We start from the raw sequence: 23,409 nt of genomic DNA, 5'->3' as shown, positions 1-23,409 counted from the left end.
AGAGAAGAAGGAAGATACAGATAATAGTGACATGGCATGATGTGGAACGTTGATTTACTCACCAACGGTGATCGGGAATTCGTACTGCGTGGCTGGGTTACTTGTCAGATTGTCAATGGTCCACGTCTTTCTCGGCGAAGAAAAGCGAACAAGTCTTTCCGCTCCACTATACAATCTAATTTTGGGCCTGAATGGGCTTTCCGTCGAAAATATTTATTTGTCCGTGGTTTTTGTACGGGGAGGTTAGAACACCCCCAAAGGCCCAACCTTTCTCAAGAAAAAAAGGTTAGAACGCCACCTTTATTAAGGCTTCGATCTCGTCACTTGCCAGTAACCACTTGAATGGCACATGATGATTCGCAGGTGTAATGCAGCTTTATGCCTCGAAATATTTGGCCGTCAAGATATGATGTAACTAATATGTTTGAAAAATTATTTCCGATAGTTTAAAGTTATTTGATATTGTATGATTTCGACACAAGCTTTATAGAGTTTCCTTTCTAAATTTCCTGTATCTAGAGAAGGTTGAAATACATATGCCACATAAATGGATACCTACATTTTGTACCTCTTTACTCCTTCCGTTCCTAAAATATTCATATTCTAGACAAAAAAATTTGTTTCAAAAAAATACATATTTATATTTCCAATATAATTTTTGTCAACTAATAATGAGAAACTATGAAGTTCAAAAAACATTAATTGTATTTCTTAAAAACTTATTGATTTAAAAATATAAGAAATATAAAATTACGAAAAACTATACATTTATAGCTAAGTTTTAATATGTTTTATTAAAAAATGTGAAAATTCTAAAACATGGATTTTTTACGAATAGGAGAGGGTACTAACATGAAAAAGGTAAAGACATAAAAACATACAAGGTACCCTAATAAGTCGATGATAAGACATCACATATAATACGGTGCTCAAAAAAAAAAGATATCATGTAAATACATTCAAAAGACTACAAACTTAACAGATTAATAAATATATTCAAGAGAGAAGCCAGGCGACCAACGCATTTTCCTCGTCATGATCCAGTGGTTCTCCAGAGTTCTCGCAATTACTTTCCCCGATCGTGGCCTCATCTTCACCGTCCAAAAGCCACGACACAATTGAATCAGAACCCTCTTTCTCATCGCAAATGTTATTGTCATTCCCTTGTTGCCAAACACAGTCGTCCCAGTCAATAAACTCACCCGTGAACGCATTGTTGACTTGATGCTCATAGTTGAGAAACGACTCCATCGACGGACAAGACTGAAGACAGTCGAGACTCTCTTGGTTTAAAATCTCCGAAGACCTTTTGGCTTGTCCAGAGTCTCCTAGATGATTCAACTCTGCATTACCACCACACGAAGTGAACACGTGGCTTGGAGCTGATTCGTCCAACAAAAGATCAACGATGTCTTCATCAAAGGATGAAACTCCTTTATCGCAATCAATGCTGCTATTGTTATTATCATTATTGCGACAAGCTCCTCCTTCGTGACAGGTTACATAGTAGTTGCATGGTCCTAGCTCAGCCTCGGCTTCGTTTAACTCCATCATTAATGTTTCTTCTCCTGCTTTAACCGCTACGCTGGCTTCTGGCTCCGGCGGTTCAGACGTTTTCTTCATCTTTCGAATTTTTGGGTGGTGAGTTTTAGGTTTCATGGTGGATCTGCTGGTTCTCCCTGGTCTGCGTTTTGTAGGCGGACGCGGTGACCTTGGAGGAGCGTTTATGACTACAGCAAGGACGTTGTGAGAGATGGATGGCTTTCTGATGATGAAGTTGTGGAGTTTACGGCGGAGATGAGAGTTCCAATAGTTTTTGATTTCGTTGTCTGTTCTCCCTGGTAGATGACTCGCAATTAGTGACCACCTACATTAATTAATATTCATTCAAAAACAATTAATTATTACTAACCCTTTATCAGCTTTGAACAGCCTTAAAAACTTAAAATCTATTTTCCGTGGAATTAAAGAACTTCGTGGCCGATTGGAAATCAATATAACAGTGTGTACAGTTTCAAAATACAATTTTGCTACATCGATATGACTGCTGACCTAACCATGTTTCTAGAAATATAATTAATTATTAATTACTAGTATAATATAATATACGAGATATCACTCGAGCAATGTCAATAACGGTGACAGTGACTCAAGTTATTCAGATATTTTTTGAATTTTTTTTGAAAATGTTAATTCATATATTTTAGGAGATTTTGAATATGTATGTATTCATATATGTATGTATTTTTAGAACCTTGAGAGTAAAACCTTTTATAATATTTAGAATATCAGATGGATATGTTTACGTTCCAGTGAGGGCGTATGTAATAAAGTGAAGTGTACATTTATTAGAGAGTACATGTTGTTTGCCTCAGCTAAAACAGAATAGTCTGACAACAAATCAACCAAGGGTTACAAGAGCACCTGATTGCAGACCACCACGTATCAGTGGAGTCTGCGAAATAATGCTAGCACCGGTGCTTAATTAAGTAGAATAAGCACAGATGCTTAGTTTTTATGTGGATCTCACCTATTATTATATTCTTTTTTTTGTTAAGCACTCTCTTCTAAGCACCTCTATTAATCATGTTCTAAAAGCTTCGAGAGGGAGACGCACAGCGGACAATTAAAAAAAGGGTTCAACAACATTGAATAGTTTATTTTATCACCGTCACTTTTATTATCTACTGTAAATTGTTCACATAAAGATCTGTAACTAAGAGTCTAAGAGAGTGAGTTTAACACTAAGCCTTGCTTATTTGACCGATCGATTTCAATCATTATTAATCCAAAAGTAAATTGAAAATTTTTGGAATTAGTTAAATAAGAATTGTACCTGTTTCCCAAAGTGGAATGCAATTTAACAACGAGGTCTTCTTCTTCTGGAGTTATGTTCCCGCGCTTGAGATCTGATCTAAGATAATTTATCCATCTCAATCTACAGCTTTTTCCACATCTTCTTAATCCTTTTTACAAAAATAAAATAAAAATAAAATAAGAAATGTTACTAAGAAATGTTTTAAGTTTACAAAAAAAAAAATATATATATATATATATAACACAGTAATAATACACGCAGATTTATAAGTATAACTAAACATCGAAAATATGTGTGTTATTTTTTTTATTAAACATTTATTGTTTCTTAATAATTATTACAAATGTTTTTTTTTACGGGTTTGATATATGACTGCTCACGAGATTTTTAGAATTCTGATCAATGTATTCGCATTATCATATGCATACACAACTACAAAATATCTCAACTACTGCATTGATTATTAGTCTTGTATTCAAAGCGAATCAGTTGGAAATCAAATCAAAGTTGGTCATATCATTTTGATTTTATTCTTGAAATGAAATACAACGGACAAAATGTTTAAATACTCATCCCTTTGTATTTCCTTATAAACATTAAAAAGTCCGTATAATATAATATATAAACTATATGTCTATTAACCAATCTACGAAACATACATTTGGCAGCACTTTATATACGTAGTACACTCACAACCCACCATGGTTGTGACACTGACAAATTATAAGCGAAAAAACAAAAAAAAAACTGAAAAGAAATGAGACGATATCAGGGTTGCATTGAGATTAACTTCTAACCTTACTAACTTTTCAGTATATAATAAATCAAAACTAACTTAAAAATATATAGTTCATGAAGATTACGGCAAGAGCCAGGATTACTTTACTTCTGTGGGTTGAAAGTTCATATTACATGGTATTGTTGTATTTGTAAGCTATCCTTTGAAAAAAGGTGTAACTGTTACCGGCATTTTTGGGGAGAGATCTCCAAGAGCCTTCACCGTTGGACTGAATGTAGCTGGAGAGAATCTGGTCTTCCTCCGCCGTCCACCGCCCTCTCTTTATCCCGACCTTCTCGCAACACGGCGCTCTTCCCATTTTTCTCCGGCGGTTTTATGTATTTATGATTTCTCACTGACCACAAGACTCAAACAATGGAGAAAGAGAGCGCGCAAGTGAGAGGACAAGAAAGTGAAGTTACTGAGTGACTAGACAACACTAAGTAAAAGTGACTGCTTCAGTATTTATAGCGGAAGGTGAAGACTCGATTAAAAAGATGATTAAAGAACTCGCGCGTTCGAGTGGAAATGAGATGATGACACGTGTATGGTGCATATACGGCCACGTTTGTTTAGAATGAGACTGAAGTCGTGGCGTATTCACCGTCAAGAGACTCGTGATCGGTCCGTGCAGGATCGTCGTGGTTCTCGATCTTAATATAGACACTAATTTTAGGATCATTGACGTAACGTTTTCTTCTTCAAAATCTGATTAGTTTGTTAATCAAATACTATTAGAGCATCCACGAAGGCAATCCTTAAAAATGAATTCTTATGAAAAAAATAATTAAATAATCAGTGGATCCTATCAAAAGCTAATGATTCAATTATTAAAATTCTTAAATAAAGATTCTTTTTTAGTGAATCGTTGCACTATTTGTGGGTCCACACGACATGTGGCACCCCGATATTGGTTGATATTTTTTTTATCTGAAAAAGAAAAAAAAATAATAATTAAAAAATCAAAAAACATTTTTTCTAATAACTCCAAATGGGGTGCTCTTAAATGGAAAAAAATACTATTAGATGATGGTCCCTTTTAAGTTTTAACAAACAAAAGGAAGTTTATAAATGGTCACGTGAATACGTAGATCACATAGTGATCGCGTATTTTGAATATTTAAGTAAATATCCGGATCTTCGCCTGTTGACCTGATGGTCTTGGACTCTTTTCTTGAACTACAAAACACGTGTTTACACTAACGATTATATATAATATATATGATATATCAATAAGTAGAGGTTAGAGGAGGAAAAATGTTTTTAGCTGATTGGTAAGATTTCAGAGTAAATAAGAATAACTGATATTTCCCCTTCATTATTTACTCTAGAAGTGACATACAGTCACACCCAAATTAGGAGAACAAAGGATATGGCGATATATATATGCACTCAAAAAATTTCCTTACATCTGTTTTTCTTAGCACGCTGCACGCATCAGAACTCCTAAGCTTTTTTTCTTTTCTTTTTTGCTTAAGGATTAACTCTTAAGCTATTAAACTCCTCGATCACACACAAACAAAACCTAAACGAAAACTTTTCCATTTTATTTATTCTTATAGATATTTTACACGTAAAGAAGAAGGTCACTAAAATCTGAACTTAATTAAAACAAAGTTATAAAATGTAGTTGCTGTGCGCCTGTGTTTTGGTCCTAATAAAGCTTGACGATAGAGTTAAATTGGTTAATAACTTAATATATACATGCAGACAGCCTAATGAAGCTGATCTAGCCATATACTTTGCCAGTACAATTATATATATATACTGAACTACCAATTAATCTTTATGGGATCACTGGAGAAGAATTAATTTGACGAGTTTCCGTTTATATGACATAATATACGAAAACATGACGACAACCATCAACATATGTTTCCCATTTACTGCTCATCTAACTACATGTTCCACACATGTCATTTATTTTGCCGTTTTGTACTGTGTTGGCACTTCCGTTCGTAGTTATATATTTTTTTTTTGTCACCATCAAAACAGATTTATATAGACTCTGCGAACCATCCCGGTAACTCTGCATCTATATGAACGATAAACGACGGTTGTTTCCTTGCACTGCATGCTAGACTATCCGCCTTTGAATTCTGTGTCCGTTCGTAGTTATATAATTAGGACTAAATGAGAAAGACCACATACTACGTAGTACCACTATTCGCTTTTCCTAAAATCAAACTATTTAAATATATATATATCACTGGAGGACCCAATACCATATATCACTGGAGGACTCAATACCGCAAGGTCCGAACCCACACCATGCTAGCTTATATAGAGAAGTCATCAAAACTAAGACTCTAAAAAATCAACTTCTCAACCAATTGTTACATTGTGAAAAATAGAATGGTTGTATTACGCTGCTACGTGAGTTAGAGGAACAATGTTGTTCACAATAAAATCTCTCTGCATGCGTCTGTGGTGTTTCATGGGATTGACAGAGACGTACGTAACATTATCTCGGCGAGAAGATCCAGGAAAGGCTTCAGCTCTCTCATGACTATGTGGCTAAGATAATCTTGTCATTTCGTTTCAACTTTGTTCCATCCTGTTTTTATCTCTTTTTGCCGGGATGGTTCAGAAATTAGGTTTATATTTTGTAAATTTTTTTATCATTTATATGATATTTACAGTTTAGCAAAAAAAAAAAAAATAGAATGGTTGTATTAGTATCTTAAGTGTAAAATTCAATAAAAGTAAAAAATAATAGCAATTTGTATAAAAACATGCATGCTATACAATATTTTCAAATTAGTCGTAACCTTTTAGGATAACACAAAAATTAACGCTTGAACCAACGTTCTATGCGGGTTTGAGGGTTGATTGGTGATAATTAGGAAATGTCAAATTTAAAGCTATTGCCTATTGGGCTAAACATAATTTTTTATACTTCATCTGTTTCATATTAAATGTCATTTTAACATTTTGTTCTTATTACAAAAAAATGTTATTTTAAAATTCCAATGCAACTTTCAGTTTAATATTAATTACAAATGCATTAATTTTATAAATAATTTCATTTATTTCAAATACTATTGATTGAATATATGTAATTAATTTCATATATTTCAATCATTTTATTAATTTGTGTAAAAAAATGTCAAAGTGATAATTTTTTTATGAAACAAAAGGAGTACTAGACAAAAAAAAAAGACCGAAAGTAAAGTTGGTGTTTTTCGGGGTAACCGAAAACTGCCATATGCATATGAAACCAGTTCCCCCCAATGTAAGCTTTTATATTTTTGCATGTTGATGGTCTTGCTAAACATTTGTTGATGGTCTTGGTTGCAGTATCATGACATTGCTGAGAGAGGACGTATGACTAAAATAACTTTATCGACTTTCAGTTTCAACCCAAACAGAAAACTTAGCTCAATCAATCTTCTCATCATTTCTTACTTAAATCAATACAAACTAGAAGAACAAAAACAGGGTACACTTTCTCTTTTGATGAGAGTAATCAGTAACAAAAAAAAAAGAGAGAGGACAAAACGTTTCCACCCATATCATATAACTAATCTACGAGAAGTGAATGCCCGACTTGTTGAATAACGAGAGAAGATACAGAAACTCTTGTTGTGATAACTTAGACGACCTCTTCTCCTCGAACCCACCTTCCTTCAACACATTCATAACCTTCTCCTTAAACTCTTCTCCTTGTCCTTCATCCATCTCCACATCATCATCATCATCCATTTCGTTGTCATCATCTTCCATTCCCATGCTCTGGTCATCAAGATCCATACCGGCAGCTTCTCCGGTCGAGCCATTCAACGAAGCTAGTACCGCCTGAAGAGTCTTGAAGTTCTTCTCCAGCATCAAAAGAACAGACTTTTGCCTAAAAATCGATCCCAAAGTTTTGTTCTTTCTGATGAAACAGACTCTTAAGAAACCATCCCACTCCTTCTTGTTCACCTGAGGCTGCGGCTTCCTCGGTTCGATCCTAACAACAGAAGAATCCACCTTCGGAGGCGGGCGGAAGTTGTTCTTGCCGACTTTGAGGAGGTGGGAGACTCTTGCATAGAGCTGAGTGTTGACTGAGAGACGACAGTAAAGGTTGTCTCCAGGTTGGGCAACGAGTCTCATGGCGAACTCTCTCTGGTACATGATCACAGCGCACCTGAAGCTTGTTGGGTGGAAGAGAAGCTTGAACGTGAGAGGAGATGATATCTGATAGGGAATGTTCCGTCTTTAACACATCGCCTTGGATTACCTTATTACACAACAAACACAGACAACATTAACTCTATGTAATAAACAGACAACGAGAGAATGTTAGTTTGGGTTACCTTCAAGCGGTTAGAATAAGGAGTTCCTTGGAAACGGCGTTGAAGCTCGAGAACCATACGAGAATCGAGTTCGACAGCGATGACTTCTTTACCAGCTTCGAGAAGCTTCTTCGTAAGGTTACCAGTACCTGGACCGATCTCGAGGATCACATCGGTGCTCTTGATACCTGCTTTCTGAACGATTGAATCAACGAGGAGAGGGTTCTTGAGGATATGCTGTCCTTTCGATTTGTGGAAGGAGATTCCTCCTTGGTCATGGTTTGATGGTGCCTTGGGCTTCTCCTTCTTTATCTTGCCTCCCGCCATTGTCGCTCGGTCTTCTCAAAGCCTTTTGCGCCGCCGTCACCACTCGACTCCTTTAGACAGACACTATTAGGTTTTTTTTTTTTCATTCTAGTTTCAAGCCGCGGCGTTTTGTATTTATAACATTCTGTTCATTTTTTATTTTATTTGTTTGTTATCTTAATTTAAGCTCATTACATTTACTAGATCCGTATCCGCGCGTATATTATAAAAAAATTAACTTTTAAATTATTTTGAATATTTAAAATATTTTGAATTAATTTAGAACAGTAATACAGGTGATTATAGATGAAATATTTCATTATAATTTTTAAAGGAAAATTTTCATATTTACCACCTAGTACATTATTTATGTTTATCTTCACTAAAAAACATTTTAAAAAAAGAAATTTTCCGTGTTTACTACATTGTTGATATAATTATTCATGTTTACTTTCATTAAATAGACATTTTCAAAAATACTCTCTTCATTATGAAGCAAAAGACATTGATTTATATATATAATAAATAATTATTTAAATAAATAAAAAAATATGTTTTTGAATTATACTTTTTCAAATTCGAACTTTCTAATAATTTTTTTGAATTTTTTTTTTAATTATCTTTTGAAATTTGAAAATTCTTTTGGAAACTACTTTTAAATTTTCTATATAATTATTCATTTATATATTTATTTGAATCCTAAATTCCATATTCTAAAAACCAAATATTAGGAATGTGGTATTTTTGGTATTTCCCTTTTTAAAACATTGTTATATTGATAGATTTTGTATTTCAAAATTTTATTTGTTTGTTTAATAATTTGATGTTTTTTTGTTTTATTTTCAATATTTTCTCCATGTATCTTCTTTTCTCTTTCAATTTTATCAGGTTAACTATATTGACAACTATTATTTTATTTTGATATATTCAATTTCTGTATGTTTGATATAATCTATGATTCATTTAAAAATATTTCATGTTATTTCTTCAAAAATTTAGCATAGATATCAACTAATTTTAGATAGTATTTTCCTTTTCTAATTTATTTTTACATTGATTTTTTTCTTTTTGATAAATATGATTATTTTAAAGTTGTGCATTCCTTAAGACATGTTTAAAAAAAACTATTAGCTAAACATTTTCATGTTTCTTTTTCAAAGAGCTTCCATATCAAGTTAAATTTTTTATTGATGTTTTTTATTTGTTATTTTTTCTAATTTAGTTTGGGAGTATGATTCTCATGTAATCTATCGTAAAATAAAACTTTTTAACATTGTTTTGTTGTTTTGTTGGACCCTTTTGAAGTTAGTTTCGATAAGTTAGTATATATATCTATTAATTTTGTTAGATATTTTTTTAGCAAAAAAAACTTTTAGATATTTTTATTTTTATTTCTTTGGTAGCTTATTTTGAGAAATTGTTTAAAATATCATTAATTAGATACTACTTTTAAAGATGATTCTGTCGTTTGCTTGAGTTGTTGCATAGAAGTTGGTGAGACTGTATAAGGAGTTTGGTTTCAGGCACGTGAGTAACAGTTGCCTTTCAAGACATGGACAATGTTTGGGGTGGAAACTACTTTAGTTGTTAATGTGTTTATTATTTAGAGAAGGGATGAAAGAGAGAAGTTGCATATATGTTTGTTGTTGCTGATATTATTAGAGCAAGTTGAGTAAACCATTTTTGTTTGATTCTGCACTTTCCATTAATAGATGACTCCCAAATCCAGTTTTTCATTGCATTAGTCTGATTTGACACCATTGAAAAAAATTGTTTGCCTCTTGATCTCACCTAAAAAAAATCCACAAAACCTTACTTGAGTGGTCATCTCCTTTGGCATCTTCGTACGAGTGCGGATACTGTAAGCATATAATAAAACATCAAAACAACTATAACATTACATATCATTAGCAACATGAGACAAACTACTTTAAACACTTTAAAATTAACCTGCGATTTATAATTCACAATGCATGTTATCGTAAGAGCCAGCTCATTGTTCTTAAAGGTAAAATAAAATGCAACTTTATTTCAGAATAAAATATCTTGTTATAGTGTTTTTGATTATCAAAAGTTATGTCATAAGAGATCTTACCATCTGGGGCTTGTGGTAGAAGAAAATCATGCAAGTAACTACCACCCATTTGCTTGACATTCGTGCTTCTTGTCTGTAAGGCATCGTCAATCTCGTAATAATCAACGAAAGCTGTCTCTTGTGTTTCCAGAGAAACCTAAATCCTCGATTTCTAAATTTACTAAACTATACCTTCAGGTCATCATTTGAGGCACTCAGGCTTGTTCTGCCCACTCAGAGACTCTTGCAAGGTTTTGCCTGAAAAAAAAAAACAAAATTCCATCAGAAAGTGTCACGATAATATCATTACCAAGAATAGAGTCATGATAACATATCAAGCATCTAAAGGAATTTAAATACATACCAAAAATCATTTCAAAAACATTCTCACTAATTCATATCAATTGCAATTAAGGGGAACAAATTTATTGGTTTGAGAATATGAGGCTGTACCTTATCGTCAAGGAAGAGCAGCTCAACGCCAATGAGCGTCCCAAATTTCACTGGAAACTGCCGATGGAACCATGACGATTGACTTTGAAGCCATAAAATCTGGAATCTTTTTTGCTGGCCTATGGAGTAGTGCAAGATCGAAAACCCGAGGAATATATATATATATAATAGAGCTGGGGAAATCGAAGGGGCATCTGACATTGGAATGTTTTATTATTAAATAAGGCTTTCAGGAATCTAAGTGGTCGTTACGGAGCTGCTGAACGGTTGTCTTTAGGGTTTTTGGATTATTTTTAGGGTTTTTGGATTGTCTTTAGGAGTTATACCGGGAACGTTAGAGAAGGGAATGGATACAGATTTCATGGGGTTAGATGATGACATGTATATTTTGCTGATGTGGCATTTTTATTGGATATAAATATTTTGGTTGATGTGGTATAGTCTATGAGTCAGTAGAGATTTTATTTTGTTTGAAAATGTTCAGCATAAGTGGAATAAGTTAGAAAAATAAAAATTTAGCTGCGAGTAAAATAAACATCTTCGCGTAATGGCAACAAACTACAAGATGTATTACTTTTCTTACCGCCAAAAAAATAAACACAAGAGACAGACTTCAAATTTGCAAATACACACAAAAAGCATGAAACAAGTACGCATGTTCTTAGTATTTTAAAAAGCCTTATTACAATTTAACTCTATAGCTTCTACGGTTCTCTGGATCCATTCGATTAAAGGTCGTATCTTTCACAAATTTTGCTATATGTGTTTTTTATATTTCGCTTTTTGATTTTTCAAATTCAGTTCAGTTCAATTAGATTGCAAATTGCATCACTTGATCATATTATGTTTCTCTGTTTCTTAGGGAACATTGGACTATGGTTAAGAAAGCCCAATATATTCGTGCATCAATATTTGAGACCACTAAGTTAACATTAGCATCAATATTTGAGACCATTTGGAATAAGTTTACGTAGATATTAGAGAAAACTAACCTCAGAGTACACCTCATGAAACACAACGTATTAATGAAACACCTGATGAGTATTGTAGTTGTAATATTCATCATATTCATTATCACATTACAACTTACAAAAACCATACAAACCAAAAAAAAAAAGCACCATACGAACCAAACCAAACACAGACGACAGCAACAAGATAGAAAAATTGATCTGACCGGTACCTAAATTTTCAGACATCAAAAACATTTTCAGTTGTCATAAGTACGACATTCATCAGTCTCAGGATTATCACTGCAATATTCTTCCAGAGGATCGGATCCACCAGCTTTCTTCTTGTCCCTAGCGTGACTCGCCGCGGCGCTCAGCTCCTCCACCTCGTCCCACGCCGCAACACACTCTCCGCTCACAGGATCGTCAGCGCAAGTCTCCTTCGCTTCCTGAATACTCTTCTCCACCTTATCCGATATCCCTCCTTCCGATGTCGCCTTCACCGACATAACCATCCGGTTCATCGAACCGAATTTCCACGGGTAATTCAAACGGACCGGGGCGTATACACGAGCCGCTGGTCGAATAACCAGTCGTGGAGTCGCGACGTTGATACCTGTTGCGGCTACGGTTGTCATCTTTGGAGAGTTTTGATGGAGGAGAGAATTTTTTTTTGATGCAAGGAGGAGGAGAAGAAGATAAATACAACTTCCTGATTTTGAACTCTGTGATCACGATTTTCTTATCTCCTAGCAACCGAGCGTATTGCGCCACGTGTATTCAGATGTTTATTCCACAAAACTTTATTTTTTAGATATTAATTTTTATATTTTACAAAACTCTCAGCCGTAAAGACATTTTTTATTTTCAGATATCTATTCTGGTTATGCTTTTTCTCAGTCTCTTGAAGAAACAGGGGACAACGCAATGGCAAATGCAACACAAGCTATATTTATTCTGGTTCGAAATAATAACAATCAGGAGTTGGAAACATTGTCAAGTGCAGTACTTCCATGAATAAGTCGTTCCATAATAAACAAAACAAAACAAAATAAGAAAGCTTTGTCTGAATCGACCATCACATTTAAATCAGTTTATGATCTACCAAATCTCATTCTAAGATTTGTTTATTTCTCGAAAAATCCAAACTCATCTCAGAGTTATTTATAAACAGAAACTTTAAAAAAAAAAAATTGAATTTTTCCATGAAGATGAGTCTTTGAGCAGCTTTTATTACTCTTGGGCGGCAATAACACTGATCTCACCTCTCTCAAGCAAGTCATAGAAAGCTCTGGTTTTCCTCTGTTCATTCCAATGGTGCATCTTCCAAAGACCACCAGCAGCTAAACCGAGTGCCATACCGATGATTAACTCCTTTACAACGCTAGGCCCTTTCAATGTGGCATGTGCAACCCTGTGTCCTGCCATCTCTTTGATTTCCTACAATTTTCTACAATTTACAATACGAACCCAAAGATCAAACAAGAATCAGTACTTCCTACAATTTTCAACAACAACCAACTCGCATATAAAAAAAATGGATATTAAGATGGATCAAACAATAAATGTACTATTGACTATATATACAAACATACTATAACACCACGAATCAAACATGAAAAGTATACAATCATCACCAAAAAGCTAGAAATATAATGCATGACCAATTCATATAAAACAAAGGTAGACTCTCATTTTTATCACAAGTTCACAACAGTTCTTTCTTAATGGACATATCAATGATGAACACTTGGATCAATAGACAATAGCCTATGGATCTTACTTCTTGAGGCAATCGGTGATTAGCTAATCAAAGACTTTGTTTCAATATCAATGAAGCGATCCTAAATTACATCTTTGAAGCACATCGGTTAGGAATCGATATCCGAATCAACTAATTAAGAAATCTCATCAGTACTTGTTCTAGAAGAAGGATCGGCATAAAACAAGAAATCAAAAGCAATAAACAGAAAGATGGATTTGGGGATTTACCAAGTCGGATGTAGTGCGGAGAAGGAGGAGACGAACAACGCGAACAAATAAATGAAGAGAGGAAGCTGAATGAACTGACAATTAAAAAGGTCTACTCTACTCTAGTGGATATTATAATATTTTCCCACCCGACTCACTGGCCTCACTTCTTAGCCCGGTCTATTTATTACTATTAACTTTGAGTTTTTCGTTTTCCCTTGAGGCCTAAACAAGGGGTTAGTAACAAGTTTGGTCGGCCTAACCTAACTGATAGACAGACACTAACATTCTATGTCTGCCTAAGGTTCTATTTATTAGCTTATTTATTCTTTGGAATGGCCAAATAGTCTTATCTAATAACAACATCAGCAATTTGGAATTTTAAGCTTCAATGCAATAGCCAAATGATGTCATCTAACATCGGAAATGTTTATCAAAACCACATTATATTGTTGGGTACTGGTGCAGTTCCGTTCTTATCCAGAATCAATCAGGTATCTAGATTGGAAAAACGAACTTACATCTGCATTACCAGTAGATCACTTCAACTTATTTGTCATTTTTACTTTATTAATATAATATATCTTATTTTTATTTAAAATGTTCAAAAATAAAATTGGGTTTATCCGAACCGGTTATCAATCCGGATGCGAACAAGTCTATTGGATCCTATACATGATCCCAGCCCTATTGCTGGTGCTAATGGTTTTTTTTTTAATGATTCTATCGAAATGTGATGTAAAACCTCTGTTTATCAAATTTCATCCCAGTAATGAATTTGTTAACATCTTTCTCATTACAAATATCAACTTGAACCTTCGTATATTAGGTGTAAGAACTTGGATCCAAAACACACAAAAAAATGCATTCCCCACTTGTGACCCTATAACCAATTGTTACTTATTACACTTTAGTGTCACCTTCATCGTCCCACAGCTCACGGCCAAAGCCACTCTCTCCACCACCGTCTCTTCTCTCCCGTGTTGACTGGAGATCAACGTGCTGTTCACCACCGGTCTCACGATCACCCTACACCACAGAAGCATTACCTCGTGAAGACCACAGAAGAGCACAAGCCTGCTCAAGAAGTTACGTTCACTTCCGATGATTAAACCGTTGGAACTCGTTCCTTCCAGGCCTAAACCGACGGAGAATTGAACAAGGAAGAGCGTGAGCCATGCCATTGTGACATGTGGATAAAAGGGAATCGAGCGGTTGGGATCTGAGGCTGTGATCTTGGTGGTCAGACCAAGAACTAGAGTGTAAACACTTATTGCCGAAACGGCCACGTATAATATGGCCGGATTCGTGTAATGAAGGATAGAGAAGAGGAAAGATGAATCCGTTTGCGGAGGAGATTTGATCAAGGAGAAGAGGAAGGAAGCTGAAGAGAGACGGCTAAGGAGAAGGAAAGAGAGAGGAAGGAGGAGGCTGAGGAGTGTTGTTTGTTACTAGCCGGAAAGGCTTAACCACCAGCTGCTCTGCCTCTCTCTGCCACTTTCCCCCGCCGGCCATACTCATTTTAATCTGAAGTGAAAGAAGATCGAGAAGTTAACAAGAAATAAAGCCAAATTTTTGTGTTATTTGAAGGTTTATGTTTGAAGGAAAGACGAAGGAGTGGGTGCCATGTCTATAGTTTCAAGTTAGGTTTGATGAAAACGAATCATTCATATAAAGATATTAAATATACGTTGATACATCCTTTTTTATTAAAATAGGAGCATTTCTAGATAGTAACCTTATACTCATGTGTTATTAACGAGTATGTCATTTCTTACGTGTCATCATAATAGCTCTCCTCACACCTTTTAATTAAATACCCTCATCTTACTATAATTATTACATTATTTGCCATTGTTATAAACCAACCTTTGTTGCATCATGTTTCTGTTCGTATATTAAACTTAAGCCACGCGGAATGTTCATATATTAGTCAACGTTTTTATTTTTATATGGTATTATTGTCTACACAAAAAAATAAAATGTTTATGGTCCTACTGTCTTCATAAAAAAAGGTTATACAAATAATTTTTTTTTTAAGTCAGAACATATGGTCGGGTTATAAGTCAGAACATATAGTTGTTCAAAAAACTATATATACAAATATATACAAATAATTTTTTTTTGTGACATATAAATAAATAAAATATTAAATAAATTAAAAGAGTAAATATTTGATGATATTATATCGTAAAATACAAATAATTTAATGGTCTTATGTTGGTTTTCTTTGCGACATATATAAATAAATAAAATATTAAATGTAGTTGTTCAAAAAAAAATACAAATAATATACAAATACAAAAGTGTTTCAAAAAAATATACAAATACAAATAATTTTATGGTCCTACATTGTTTTTTTTTTGCGACATATAATTAAATAAATTTTAAATAAATAAAAAAATAAATATTTGATGAGATTATACTCTAAAATGTAAATAATTTTATGGTCTTACGTTGGTTTTCTTTGCAACATATATAAATAAATAAAATCTTAAACAAATAAAATATGTTAATATTTTATGCAATTAAATGTATTCATTTTAAATGAGTTTTGGACAATTCAAATTTGACAATACATTAATTGATATCGGTTTTCTTTGAAACATTGATATCAGTATTCTTTGCAACATTTAAATAAATAAAATCTGAAAAGATTTGATGAGATTATAATTTTTTTTCTTTGCAGCATATAGAAAGTCGTTGATAACTTGATGCAATTCAGTATATGACGTTTTAAATGAGATTTGGACGATTCAAATTTGACAGATACATTAACTATTTTTTTCTTTCTATTGCTGAATTGGCGTGACCATGCGCTATACCTAAGGTAGGTTTCAGGGAAAAAAACTTTTTATTTACAGCTAATTGTGTGATCAAAGTTGATCAAAGTGGTATATATTGTGTTAAGGAAATTTAGGCAACAATTTTGGAGCACAAGTTTTGGTTAATTAATTCGTCAATATTTGTTATTATGAATCATATAGGATTTCATCTTTTAAAATCTAATCTCTTCTCAACTTGTATATAAATAGGTTGCATTGCTATCATTTACTCATCTCAGTCTTATTCCCAAAACTTCATTACAAATTTCATTTCTCAAGCAAAACACTTATGGTGAGGTTCAACACAGTTGCGGATTTGAACCATTTAAGACAATGTAGAGAGTTAGGGTGAATATCATCCGATTGTGGAAGCTATATTCCTGTGCTGGTGGCCTAACCATTGAAATGGTTCTCATTGATTCAAGCGTAAGTCTTCTCTTTTTAAGTTGTTTACGTTTGGGAACTCAAAGCCACTAACCGTGTCTTGAAGAATAAAAACTTATACGATATTGTTTTGTTTTGTACATGGAGAGAAAATTCATGCAAAGTGTGAAGAAAGATTTGGTAAATATATTCGATCCTTTCCTTGCGGAAGGGAAAACATTAACTTTTACCAACTTTTTCAAAATTGTGTTTGAGCCCAATGATATTTCAGAAATCGATGCTTTAAGAATGAAGTAATACAGTTCGTTTAATGCTTTTGTTTAAATAAAAGTGTTTAGTTTCGTAAGCTAATATCTTTTTTTATTGATCTTAATAGGATTACAAACGAAAAGGTTCTGAAGACACTTTTCACAACATTCGTGATTTTTTAGTTTTTAGTTTTTTATTTATAATTTGTTTCTTTCATATTTTATTATTCTATTATATATGTGTCCTTTTATCTTATATTTATAATTTTAATTATGAAAGCAATTTATTTTGCCAATTTTACGTTTTATAGATATACACAATTTCGTTCAATCGTTCATTATATAATATGTAATATTTGTGCCTTTGAATTTTATATTTTAATGCTTATAGATTAAAAGTTAAAATATGTTTCAGCCATTCACTCTGCGCAGGGTGCGGGTGATCACCTAGTAGGCATAATAAGAGAGTACTTGCCCGTTATTTAAATAAATAGAAGAATGATGAGAAATCATTGCCTTTTGTTCTTTCCAATTAATAAGTTTCTCTCTTGTCATCACAAAATGTCAACTACAGATACATATAAGCGAGTTATTCTTGGGTTCACCCCATAGGATGGTTCATCAGCCAATATAATTTCATTATTTCAAATCAATATCTTTTAAAAAAGAAAACAAAATATTATCAATTTATATTATGTTTTTAAAATAAAAAAGTAAAAAAACAAATAGCAGTTACAGAAAAAAAAATTAAAAAAATCTTTTTAACGTCGTCAGCAAAACACTAAACCCTAAATCCTAATCCCTAAACTCTAAATTCTAAACCCTAAACCCTTGGGTAAACTCTAAACCCTTGGGTAAACTCTAAACCCTTGGATAAGCCCTAAACGTTTGGATAAATCCTAAACTCTAAATAAAAACAAACCCTAAAACTATAACCCTAAATCCTAAACTCTAAACCCTTGAGTGTTTTAGTGTTTAGTAATTTTGATTTAGAGTTTAAGATTTATCTTAGAGTTTAAGATTTATCTTAGAGTTTAAGATTTATCTTAGAGTTTAAGATTTATCTTAGAGTTTAAGATTTATCTTAGAGTTTAGGGTTTATCCAAGAGTTTAGGGTTTAGGGTTTAGGATTTAAAGATTAAAGATTACGATTTAGGGTTTAATGTTTTGATGACGACGTTAAATTTTTTTTTTTTTTTGTAATTAGTGCTATTTTTTATTTTTATTTTTTTTACTTTTTAATTTTAAAAATATAATATAATTTGATAATATTTTGTTTTCTTTTTTAAAAGATATCAAATATAAAATATCACAATCCTATTGGTTGATGAACCTATAGGTTCACCCTGAACCTACCCTATAGGGTGAACCCAATAATAAGTCTATCTCAGTGCTACAGGAATAAGTCTATCTCAGTGCTAAGAAAGCTTTAGGCTCTGAGCATGACGGTGACTCAACGTTTATCTGTGCTTAAATATTAGTAATTAGTACTAATTTTTATTTTTATTTATTTTTATATAAATATTTTGTTTTCAATTCTAAATCGCTATATATTGTAATATATATGTGTCTATCAATTTTTAAAACAAAATAAGTTTACGGTATATATTTTTTATTGAATAGATTGTTTCAAATTTTCACATGTATTTGTATCTTCTTCTATATATATATTTTCGGTTTATTATTTCATTATTAAAATCGTAACTATATATATAAAGATTAGTAAAATATTGTTTTATTGTCATATTCAAAGATATTGTAACGTTTCACAAATTTATAAAGTTTTTTAAAAATTAAATTTTTCCCTTCATAGATTTATATTATCGAGTAAATAACTAAACATTTAGTTTTAGTTTAATGTTTAAAATAAACTATATAGTTTAAAATTTGTTTTCATTGGTTTAAGGTAGTAAAGATTAATCATTGTTAGATAATATGATTTTTTTATTTAATTTTTTTTTTAAATAATTTTAAAAGTTAACATCGACAAATATTTAAATAATTAACATATGGAGGTATAGTACTACTACATTAAATTATATCTATTTAATTTATATTATCTATAAATCCAATGAATCATCTATTTTTTAAATCCAATTATTGATAGCCCAATAAAAATTCTGGTAGGCCCAAAATTTAAATGATAAGATTAGAGATTAAATGTAACATGACTTTCTGAAAATAGGTCCATTAGATCTATTTTAAAAAAAATCATACATGAATCAAGGTTGTGACTTCTGTTTTAATATATAAGATGTCTATGCGTTTACCGATTATAACGATATACTAAATATATATAATAAATTAAATATAATGACTAATAAATAATAATATTCATATTATTTTGTTTTCATAACATTTTATATTACAGTATCTTAATTATTATAATTAATAAATGATTTATTAATTATAAATTTTCTATGTTTTTATGCTATGGATGAAAACATAAAGATTTAAAATTTTACTTTTACGTGAAAAGAACTACTAAAATTATAAATTAAAGACAATTCAACCGGTCTATTAAAATGACGGTAAAATATAATTGGTGAAACGATTCGTAATAAAGTTAAAGCTACATCTTCACTATTAAAATATAAATAGATTTTGAAACTAACATTTGTTTTATGTGGAATATCATAAAATATGCCATTGTAAATCTATAAGTTTTGTATTAATTCATTAAATTTATTTTCATAAGTAAATGTTAGACCAGAAAAATATCTTCTCTATTACATTAGAAGTACAATTTGAAACTAACATTTGTTTTATGTGGTATATTACAAAATATGTTATTGAAAGTTTGTAAGTTTTGAAATTAATTCATTAAAGTTATTTTCTTGATTAAATGTTAGACCAGAAAAATTAAAGATATAAATAAATAGAAACTAAAATTAAGTTATTAAGATCTCCCAAATCTTGATTCCAAACAATCTATTTAATAAATTATATAATAAATATTCACTAATCACTTAAAGTTTTCAAATGGCCACGTAATAATAGTCATATAAATCATCTGCTAATGACCTTTTTCATAAACTTAATACTATATGACTAAATTTAATTAACATGTATTGATTTTTTTCACTTACCTTAATTAAAAAATATGACAAAGTCCAATATATGTTAAAATTTATAACCTATGTAATATTTTTATACAATAAATAAATTTATTAACATATGTTAAATTTTTATATCTACAACTATATATTATTATTTTATTTATTTTGAAACTCACAACAATATGTTTTTTTGTCATCAAATGAAAACAGACTCACAACAATATATTGTCTAGAAATAATTATATACAAAATATAATAGTATATAACTAACATTTTTCATGTGTTATTTACAAAGTATGCTACTGGAATTTTTTTTAATTTTAATAATTCATTAAAGATATTAATGACAAATCAATTTTAACTATAAATTTAATGTTTATTTTTAGTTATAACAAAATCTGTTGAGAAAAATCTTACCAAAAATTTCTTAAATTTATTATAAAATTTTCTAAAATAATAGGGCTAAATTATTTAAACAGAACAATGTATTTATTTATGAAATCTCAAAATATACTAAAATGATAGATGTTTAAGTATATTTTTTAAACACAGCATGAAAATCTAAATTATATTAAACAAATACCATTTTTATAGTGTGTCTAAATAAACCTTAAAATGTATTGTATGCAAATTGTAGAAATTAATAACCATAATTTTAAAAATATTTTTTTATTTCATATTATGAATTTACTGTACCTGACTCAACAATATACTAGTATGTAATAGCAATTAGTAACAAAGTAAAATGTATAAAACAAATCATTACATATTGATAATATTGAATAAAAAACCTATAAAATAAGATTATAGAGAGTTATAAAATTTATAATACTAAAAAGTATTTCATATATTTAAAACGCTTTTTATAATATGAAAAAGATATATGTTAAGACATCATATATTTTGAAATAACACAAATCTTCTAAACCAATTATAAAATGGAGAAAAGAAAGTATATAATTATTGAGGCGGAAAATAAAGTAATTGTCACAGTATTGAGGCAAAAAACGGACTCCAGTATTTTTGAGCCAAGTGCCTAGTAGACACCATTTAGCAGCCGCCTAAAACAATATTTTGAACACTATTTGTATATATGTATTATGTATGGGGTCTTATGGGAGAAAGATAATTTTAAGAAAACGGAAGTTATGATCATTAGAGACGTAAACACAGCTAAGAATCACGATGCACTGTAACTACATGACCATGAAGATTGCTTCTAATAATAGAGAGCACATTGTATCATATATTTTATTATTAAAGAACTGAGATAGCCGTTGGAGAATATAATTATATGAGCGGCAATGGTTTGGTAAAAAGTAAATGGACGGCCACAAAAGAAAACTGAACTCTCCGATCAGATAAGTCTGAAGTAAAGTAAAATATACTAAACCATGTCTGTCTGCATGTAATAAAATGAGGAAGCTAAGAACCTCCTCACTGCAACAATGATAACGCTCTAAGTTCTTGTCCTTTTATATCCAGAAAAAAAAAACAATCACTATCTAAACCGGTGGTGGGGTGGGGTCGGTTGCTGGTTCAGAGGTCTGCTCCGGTGGTGGGGTGGGGTCGGTTGCTCGTTCAGAGGTCTGCTGCTGCTGCTGCTGCTGCTGCTGCTCCTGAACCGCCTTGTAGCATTGGAGGCTGCACAGAGGAACCTTAGTCTTTGAATCACGATACCTGTACGGATTGGTGCACGATGGACCCGCGCAGTTTTCTCGCGGTGGAGGATAACTGCAGATACACAAAATGCTTTACATTGTTATCACAAAGGTTTGAACTACTCGTTATGTTTTTATGAAACGTTAGAATACAAAACAGAATCCAAAGAACAAAAGAAGTCGAACTCTAGAGCCTTCCTCCATAACAAAAAAACATTCGAATCATGTATAGGTGTTCACATTGATCAGATCAAATCAGTTATGAAATTAGGGACATTGACTCATGAACTAGTCTGATTTGAGCTTGTGAGAAAGAGCAGAGGAAACACCATACCCGGATGGTTTTGGATCGAACAGGCTAGGCACTTTGTCAATGGGAAATGAAACAGTGGTTCCATTAGGACCCATTATTGTTCTGATGTAGCTTGTAGAGACCCTTTCCTCATGCGCAGCTTTCTCCTGTTATCATCAATTCATAGCATATATGACAACCAAACATTCAGCATCTCAGTTTTACTCAGATATATAACGCATCAACAGCATAGTGGTGCATTTCCCAATACCTGCGCAATTTCATCAAGTCGCTTTTTAATCTTGTCTTCACGCTTCTTCCTGCTCGAATCTTGGCCTAGAATTTTTCTAATGGCCTCAGCCTGTAGACACCAAATCAAGACCATCATCCCTCACATGGATTTCGCAATACATTTTAAATCTGTATATCACGATAGAGAGAGAGAGAGAGAGTAAAACACCAACCTCAGACTCCCTTGCAGCCTTCTCAACCTGCACTTTTCGCCTTTGAGCAGCTTCAGCCTTCTTCACTTGCTGCTCCATCTCTGAAAGATTCTCTCTTTTCCCTATTTTTCAACAGAATTTTTCATCACAATACATTACCAACCTTTATTGCAAAAAAGATGCATACTCGTGAATCTAAAAGCCAAAGAAAAAAGAAGCATACTTCTCGATGTAGGAGGTAATCCATCTGGAAATTCAACTGCGGTTGATTTGCCAGATGCAGAAGCAAGGGCTCGCTGGCGACTAGTCATAGTCGATTCCCTCTTAATCTCGTTGCCAATCTCTATTCCATCAGGCACTGGATCAAGTTCCTCCGCATCCATGTCATCAGAAGCCTTTTCAGATGCAGAACTTCCCCCAATTGTAACCCCAGATGGCTTAACCTTGAGCGTTTCCAAAAATCGGATCTCATTATCAATGTCCTCATCGCTATCAGAAACCTGCTTCTTAAGGGCTCGTTTGCTCTTGCGAACCGAGCCACCTGGTTCCCCTTGTTTTCTCCTCCCTGTCATGGATTCGTCTTTCTCAAGATCAGCCTTCTTATCTAGAGGGGAGTTACAATCTGCTGAACTTTCCTGCCATTAAATGTCAAAAGATAATGAGTTTGTGGTATCTAATCTGTCAAAAAGTGTAGGAAAGATATTAAGACACAATCTAATCTTTTCCGGAATAATAAAGTTGAATGCAAAATACTAAACATTATTCTAATTGTTGTCCCAAAACAGCAAATCACACTAGTTTAAGCTTACTAAACCTAGTCTAGTCCCCCAAACCCGAAAGATTATGGGCCGTAAGGCCCCCCCCCCCCCC

General features: G+C 32.4%; 5 protein-coding genes and 1 pseudogene across 6 annotated transcripts in view; all 6 read right to left on the bottom strand.

Annotated features, from left to right (window-relative positions):
* Positions 1–866: 866 nt before the first annotated feature.
* Positions 867–4,039, bottom strand: LOC106332001 (transcription factor MYB12-like). Its single transcript, XM_013770449.1, has 3 exons — positions 3,783–4,039; positions 2,837–2,966; positions 867–1,867 (listed from the first exon to the last, which is right to left on the bottom strand). The coding sequence occupies exons 1-3, from the start codon at positions 3,913–3,915 to the stop codon at positions 997–999; spliced, it is 1,134 nt and encodes a 377-aa protein (XP_013625903.1). The 5' UTR covers positions 3,916–4,039; the 3' UTR covers positions 867–996.
* Positions 4,040–6,964: 2,925 nt separating this feature from the next.
* Positions 6,965–8,264, bottom strand: LOC106331875 (ribosomal RNA small subunit methyltransferase-like). The gene is made up of 2 exons (XM_013770307.1): positions 7,842–8,264; positions 6,965–7,794 (listed from the first exon to the last, which is right to left on the bottom strand). The coding sequence occupies exons 1-2, from the start codon at positions 8,198–8,200 to the stop codon at positions 7,125–7,127; spliced, it is 1,029 nt and encodes a 342-aa protein (XP_013625761.1). The 5' UTR covers positions 8,201–8,264; the 3' UTR covers positions 6,965–7,124.
* A 3,464-nt stretch (positions 8,265–11,728) lies between these two features.
* On the bottom strand, positions 11,729–12,347 carry LOC106328408 (calvin cycle protein CP12-1, chloroplastic). The gene has a single exon (XM_013766843.1). It carries the CDS (start codon positions 12,292–12,294, stop codon positions 11,917–11,919), a length of 378 nt encoding a protein of 125 aa, XP_013622297.1. The 5' UTR covers positions 12,295–12,347; the 3' UTR covers positions 11,729–11,916.
* Positions 12,348–12,708: 361 nt separating this feature from the next.
* Positions 12,709–13,106, bottom strand: LOC106328409 (probable cytochrome c oxidase subunit 5C-1). Its single transcript, XM_013766844.1, has one exon. The coding sequence runs from the start codon at positions 13,082–13,084 to the stop codon at positions 12,890–12,892; it is 195 nt and encodes a 64-aa protein (XP_013622298.1). The 5' UTR covers positions 13,085–13,106; the 3' UTR covers positions 12,709–12,889.
* Positions 13,107–14,382: 1,276 nt separating this feature from the next.
* Positions 14,383–15,148, bottom strand: LOC106333840 (annotated as a pseudogene).
* A 6,296-nt stretch (positions 15,149–21,444) lies between these two features.
* LOC106328665 overlaps positions 21,445–23,409 on the bottom strand; it is a 3,431-nt gene continuing 1,466 nt past the window's right edge. Inside the window, exons 3-8 of one of the 2 annotated variants that reach the window (XM_013767151.1) lie at positions 22,763–23,174; positions 22,561–22,661; positions 22,368–22,457; positions 22,139–22,263; positions 21,741–21,877; positions 21,445–21,695 (exon numbers count right to left, since the gene is read on the bottom strand). In XM_013767151.1, the coding sequence (XP_013622605.1) occupies positions 21,649–21,695; positions 21,741–21,877; positions 22,139–22,263; positions 22,368–22,457; positions 22,561–22,661; positions 22,763–23,174 (912 nt within the window). In that variant the 3' untranslated portion in view covers positions 21,445–21,648. Of the gene's footprint in view, positions 21,878–22,138; positions 22,264–22,367; positions 22,458–22,560; positions 22,662–22,762; positions 23,175–23,409 lie in introns of both variants that reach the window. The other variant, XM_013767150.1, reaches the window with a different exon arrangement.

This window comes from Brassica oleracea, chromosome C3, assembly GCF_000695525.1.
Source record: "Brassica oleracea var. oleracea cultivar TO1000 chromosome C3, BOL, whole genome shotgun sequence".
NCBI classification, from domain to species: Eukaryota; Viridiplantae; Streptophyta; class Magnoliopsida; order Brassicales; family Brassicaceae; genus Brassica; species Brassica oleracea.
Note: the sequence above shows the minus strand (reverse complement) of the source record. Positions and strands in the feature narration are given on the sequence as shown.